The sequence below is a fragment of the Ziziphus jujuba genome, chromosome 1, assembly GCF_031755915.1.
Source record: "Ziziphus jujuba cultivar Dongzao chromosome 1, ASM3175591v1".
Classification (NCBI taxonomy): domain Eukaryota; kingdom Viridiplantae; phylum Streptophyta; class Magnoliopsida; order Rosales; family Rhamnaceae; genus Ziziphus; species Ziziphus jujuba.
In genome coordinates this window covers 2,741,933-2,747,932 of record NC_083379.1, presented here as the reverse complement: position 1 = coordinate 2,747,932, position 6,000 = coordinate 2,741,933, and the positions used below count along the sequence as shown (strand labels likewise).

Below are 6,000 nucleotides of genomic sequence, written 5' to 3'. Positions count from 1 at the left end.
ATAGCTCTCTAATGCCAAGGCGGGGTTGAAAAAAAACCAAAAAAAAAAAAAAAAAATCTTCAGTATCACTCAGTAATACATACGTTCACATTCACGAGGACATACGACATACGACATTTCATATAATTCCGAAATATTGTAGCTTGCATTTTTTCGAAAGGTGTACAATACTACAATTAATGTGGGTCCATGTTATCTATTGGGCAATTTTAGCCACTATGTTTCATACACGTACACATACACATTATACTCGTGTATTTAGTGGGATAAATGTGTTACACGCTCAAATAATTTTCCTACACCATCAATTTCACTCGGTTTGGAAAGAATGGGATGTCGCTCTGTTGTAAATTATCTTTTAACATCTTATGAGTCCTGGTTGGAGCTGATGTCCTTCTTTTTTTTTAACATCATAAATTATCCCAAATTTTTATATTTCATAATTCAAACCTATATCTTTATAATATAGATAAATGTGTTCAATCACGAAAACTATCTTCTGCGTCTCTCTATTTTCATTTTCCAAGCACTTTTTTTAATCTTTCTCTGTTAAGTTTGGTATTTAAGACGGTTCCAGTTAGGCTCGTACCAAGCCATGGCCTCTACGGTTGCATTTGTTAAGGCGTCCAAGAACGGTGTAATGTGTCATTTTAAAGCTGTAAAATGTTTGTCGAATTGGACACGTTTGTCCAATGCACAAACTAAACCCGGCCCACCAAGCCCAATTAGATCCGACCCCCCTTGGGTCGCGCCTGCACTAAAAGTATACCTGGCAATTCGGGTTGGTGGGTCGTGTTCGTGTCAACCCGTTTAATAATCGTGTCAAAAATACCTAACCCGAACACGACCCATTTATTAATCGTGTCAGGTACCTAAAACACTAACCCGACCTGTTTATAAACAGGTCAACACGACACGACCCGTTTAACACGATTATTTTAACGGCTCGTGTTGACCTATTAACCCGTTAACCTGAAATTGACCTATTAACCCGAAAACTAACATATTAACCCGTTAACCCGAAAATTAACCTATTAACCCGAAATTTTTTTTTATTTTTTTTTATTTTTATGTTTTTGTTTTATTAAAGATGTATTTTTTGTTTTTAAAAAATTAGTAATAGAAAACTATTTTTATAAAATTTTTAATTTATAATATTTTTTAGTTATTAAATATTATATTAGTGATAAAATATTAATTTAAAATAAAATTTAAATGGGTTGTAATAGGTATATAATCGTGTCGGGTTGAAATTGACACGTTTAATAAATGGGTCATAACGGGTCAATTTCAAGTTAAACAGGTCATCCCGAAAATGACACGATTAATAATCGTGTTAAACGGGTTGACCCGATTATGACCCAAACCCATTTATAATAAACCCAAACCCATTTATTCCGTGTCGTTTTCGAGTCGTGTCGCCTTGTCATGATCCAAATTGCCAGGTCTAACTAAAAGTATGGTTATTTTTTATTTTTTATTCATTTTTTGTCTTTAGTATTTTAATAACTTTTTGTACTTTTTTTTTTTAAAAACTTTATCATGTAAAGTCATATTAAAAAAAAAATCTATTTTCTTTTTTGTTTCTTCTCTGCTTATGCATATAACATTTTCAATAATATAATTAATTTTTTAAAATTAAAAATTTATTAATTTTATTGTTAAGCTTCTTCTTAATATTTTTAATACAATTACTATGATGAATAATAATCAACACAATTTAACATAATATGAATGATACCATTATTTTAAAAAATATTACTTGAATAATAAAAAAAAATTAGTTTTATCTTCTTTGATTAATATAATTATTTCAGAAAATCATATGCATAGTAATAAATATTTAATTTATTTTTTCTTAGTTAAAATTATTTTTTTGAAAAAATATAGTATATCACATTTCTATATCAAACGCTGTACAACATTAATACAATATATTACAATATAATTCAATCTATTACAACAGAATTAATACAATATAATATTGCATACCAAATTTGTTATATAAGTACAACACCTAAGCAGGGGAATTAGATGGAATAATACCAAAATTAGAGTGTAATTATACTAAATTTAAAGGGTCTAATTGAAATTAATCTTTAAATAAAAAATAAGTCCATTAAATGCCTGTCAGTTTGTTATGACTAATTAATTTGTTTGCGTTACATCTTTAGTTATATATATAGTGACAAAGAACCTAAGATAATGGTGTTATAATTTCTGATTTCCTATTTAATTTGTTTTAATTTCTAAATCCGTCCATATGTAATGCGATTGCATCGTTGGCATAGAGAAAATGGAGAAATGTTGAGAATCTTGTCTAAATTAGTGTAATGCCAATATATATATATAGAGAGAGAGAGGCCTGCTACTGTTGGAACTATTGTCAGAAGATATCGCAATGCCGGCATTGACTTTACACCAAAATTTTATTCGGCAGTCTACAGTTCCTTATAATTCCAAATGCGTGCATCTTTTTCCCCTTTTTTCTTTAAAAAAAAAAAAAATCCAAATGTATTGATCAATTGTTACAGTAATAAGAATAAATAAAAAGTAATTATGAAATCAATTATTAATTACTTTGGTTAAAACATATTTGTATTATCTAATTTTTTTTCTTCATAATTTTATTTTAATGAAACCACAAATACCAAAATCTTTCATTCTGTCTTTACGTTGTTTGCTTTTTCTTAGCTTATTTTATACAAATATATATATATATATATATAAACATAAAGTCAAATGTGAAACTACGAAGAACAAGAAAAGGTTACATATCTATCAATTAAAGAGGTTGGAAATTTGAATTTTTCATGAAATCTGTGGCATAAACACACTACAGAGACCAAAAATTAACAGTCCAAGTCGTTAAGAGTCGGGCACATTTTCATTATTTTGTTTCTTAGACAATAAATAAGGTGCTAATTAATTATTTATTTATTTTTTTGTTAGCCACAGGTTATATATACAAATTGAAGTACTCAGAATGTTGAAATACTAATGTTTCCACGTATCTGACAATGTCTAAGTGCTCTCTCTTTCGGGAAAAAGAATACCTTTTGTCTTTTTCTGGAGTGACATGAAAAAAATGAAGATAAAAGTTTTGAAGTTATACAAGTGGCTATTTTAACGACACTTTTCTGTTCAAACTTCAAGTGGTTTTTATTTTTTTGGTTATAGTTTTGTGCACATTTAATTATTTTTTTTTTTAAATTATCGGCATTGTCATTTTGTTATAGGATTGAACTTGAACCAAAAAATAAAAAATAAAATAAAAAATTTGGCATTTGCTAACTTGGTTACGACCTCGGTCACTTTGTGTACATTCAAATCGGATCAGATACAAAAATTTATCCCTATAATACAGTAATATAGTCCACCAATCATATAATAATTGAACCCCATTATTTATACCATATGCAATGCCTGCTGCGGAGAAAGTCTTCCAACATATAAATCCACGCACAAAATCCCAAATCACTAGCCAACAGAGCAATACCACCAAGACCAAGACTTGTGCTGTCACTTCCCACTCATGGCTCACATTATGTATATATATTAGTTGCTTAATTTACATTTTAATAACCATACCATCAATGAAATTCATGGCTAGTCCAGTGCTCCTCATCGTCATCTTCATCTTCATGTTCTGTCTCTTCACCTCTCCAATCCAATCGACCCAATCTGTTGCAACCATCAATGTCTGGCCCAAGCCAAGAACCTTCTCTTGGCCCAATCCTACCGCCCACTTGCTCTCCCCCAACTTCAACATCATCTCCCCTTCCCACCGTTACCTCTCCCCCGCCGCCCATCGCTACCTCCGGCTGATCGTCTCCGAGCACTATCGCCCTCTCGTAACCCCCTCCTCCGTCCATTTCAACACCTCTGCCTATCCATTGAATACGCTCAATATCACGGTTTCAGACCTTAGTGCGCAGCTTCACCACGGCGTCGACGAGTCCTACTCTCTCGCTGTCCCCGTCCATGGTGGAGTTGCTAATATCAAAGCCAAGACTGTTTGGGGCGCCATGAGAGGCCTCGAGACCTTCTCTCAGCTTGTTTGGGGAAATCCATCTGCTGTGGCGGTGGGTTTGCAAGTTTGGGACTCACCCTTGTTTCCCCACAGGGGAGTTATGCTCGATACCTCAAGGAATTTCTATGGAGTGGATGATATTTTGAGGACAATTAAAGCCATGAGCCAGAACAAGCTCAACGTCTTCCATTGGCATATCACGGATTCGCATTCTTTCCCTTTGGTGGTTCCATCGGAGCCTGAATTGGCGGCGAAAGGATCGTACGGTTCTGAGATGCAATACTCTCCGGCTGATGTGAACCGGATTGTGCGATTCGGTTTCGAGCACGGCGTCAGGGTTTTGCCGGAGATTGACTCGCCTGGTTCGATTTCTGCGACACTAATGATGATTTTTCCTCTTTCAACCAGATACGCTTAAATTAATTTCCATTATTAATTTGATTGGTATTTTTGCAGGGCATACGGGATCATGGGCTGAAGCTTATCCGGAAATCGTGGCCTGTGCGAACATGTTCTGGTGGCCCGCGGGAACTGAATGGGCCGACAGGCTCGCGTCGGAACCAGGAACAGGCCACCTGAACCCGTTGAAACCCAAAACCTACCAAGTCCTCAAGAACGTCATCGGCGACGTTGTGAATCTATTCCCGGAACTGTTTTACCATTCCGGTGCCGACGAGATCATTCCAGGATGTTGGAAAGCCGACAAGACCATCCAATCTTTCCTATCCAACAACGGAACTTTGAGCGAAGTTCTTGAAATCTTCATCAATTCCACTCTCCCTTACATTGTCTCTCTCAATCGGACCGTCGTTTATTGGGAAGACGTTCTTCTGGACGACATTATCAAGGTCCGAGCTTCGATTCTTCCAAAAGAGAACGTAATTTTGCAGTCGTGGAATAATGGGCACAAGAATACCAAACGGATTGTTTCATCCGGGTACAGAGCCATCGTTTCGTCTTCGGATTTTTACTACTTGGATTGCGGACATGGAGATTTTATTGGGAACAATAGTAAGTATGATCATCAAACTGGAGACCACGGAGATGGGGATTCATGGTGTGGACCTTTTAAGACATGGCAAAATGTATATAATTATGATATAGATTACGGGTTGACCGAGGAGGAAGCGAAATTGGTGCTTGGAGGTGAAGTGGCATTGTGGTCTGAGCAAGCTGATCCCACTGTTCTGGATTCTAGGATTTGGCCTCGAGCTTCGGCTATGGCGGAAACTTTGTGGTCTGGGAACAAAGACGAGAAGGGTGTGAAGAGATATGCAGAAGCTACTGATAGGTTGAATGAATGGAGGAATAGGATGGTGAGGAGAGGGATTGGTGCCGAACCGATTCAGCCGCTTTGGTGTATCAGGAACCCCGGAATGTGTAACACTGTGAATTCACGTTGATCTGTTTGAATTTGAAAAATGATTGGTTTGGAAATGTTTCGTGTGGTTTTTGCTTTATTATTATATGGGGTTTTAAGTTGATTTTCTGTTACCTTTGGGTATTCATACTTTAAGGAAAATATGGATCCTTTTTCCTTGTGATCCCACATTCTTTGCATTTTATATTTTGGAATTTTTATTATCAAAAAAGTTATATTTTGGAATTTTCCCTCGTTCTTTGAGGTTCGCATTTTTGTTATTGTTTATTGTTTTGGTCAACTTTGTGATAGGTATTGTTGAACATTTCAGAGACCGTTCCTTTATTAAAGCTGAAATCTTTTTTTTTTTTTTTTTTTTGGGTTATATTCTTTTGCTGTTTAAGCAACAGAGATGGAAAAATAAAAATAAAAAAATGTTTTACCAAAGAAACAAAAAATTAACACATAGAGATATATTCCACTTCTGCTCTAATTATTTGGATGTTGTGTTTTACCAAAGAAACAAAAAATTAACACATAGAGATATATTTCCACTTTTGCTCTAATTATTTGGATGTTGCTATTCAATATTTAAGATGATTTTTGT

The 6,000-nt window shown here is 34.8% G+C and overlaps 1 protein-coding gene across 1 annotated transcript; it reads left to right on the top strand.

The window, feature by feature from the left end:
- Positions 1–3,351: 3,351 nt before the first annotated feature.
- LOC107422770 (beta-hexosaminidase 2) lies at positions 3,352–5,642 on the top strand. Its single transcript, XM_016032301.4, has 2 exons — positions 3,352–4,395; positions 4,490–5,642. The coding sequence occupies exons 1-2, from the start codon at positions 3,423–3,425 to the stop codon at positions 5,434–5,436; spliced, it is 1,920 nt and encodes a 639-aa protein (XP_015887787.3). The 5' UTR covers positions 3,352–3,422; the 3' UTR covers positions 5,437–5,642.
- Positions 5,643–6,000: the final 358 nt, after the last annotated feature.

Coding starts and splice junctions, on each gene's coding strand:
- LOC107422770 (XM_016032301.4), top strand. CDS start 3,423: ATGCCTGCTGCGGAGAAAGTCTTCCAACATATAAATCCACGCACAAAA. Junction 4,396..4,489: donor GCCGGAGATTGACTCGCCTG/GTTCGATTTCTG, acceptor GTATTTTTGCAG/GGCATACGGGATCATGGGCT.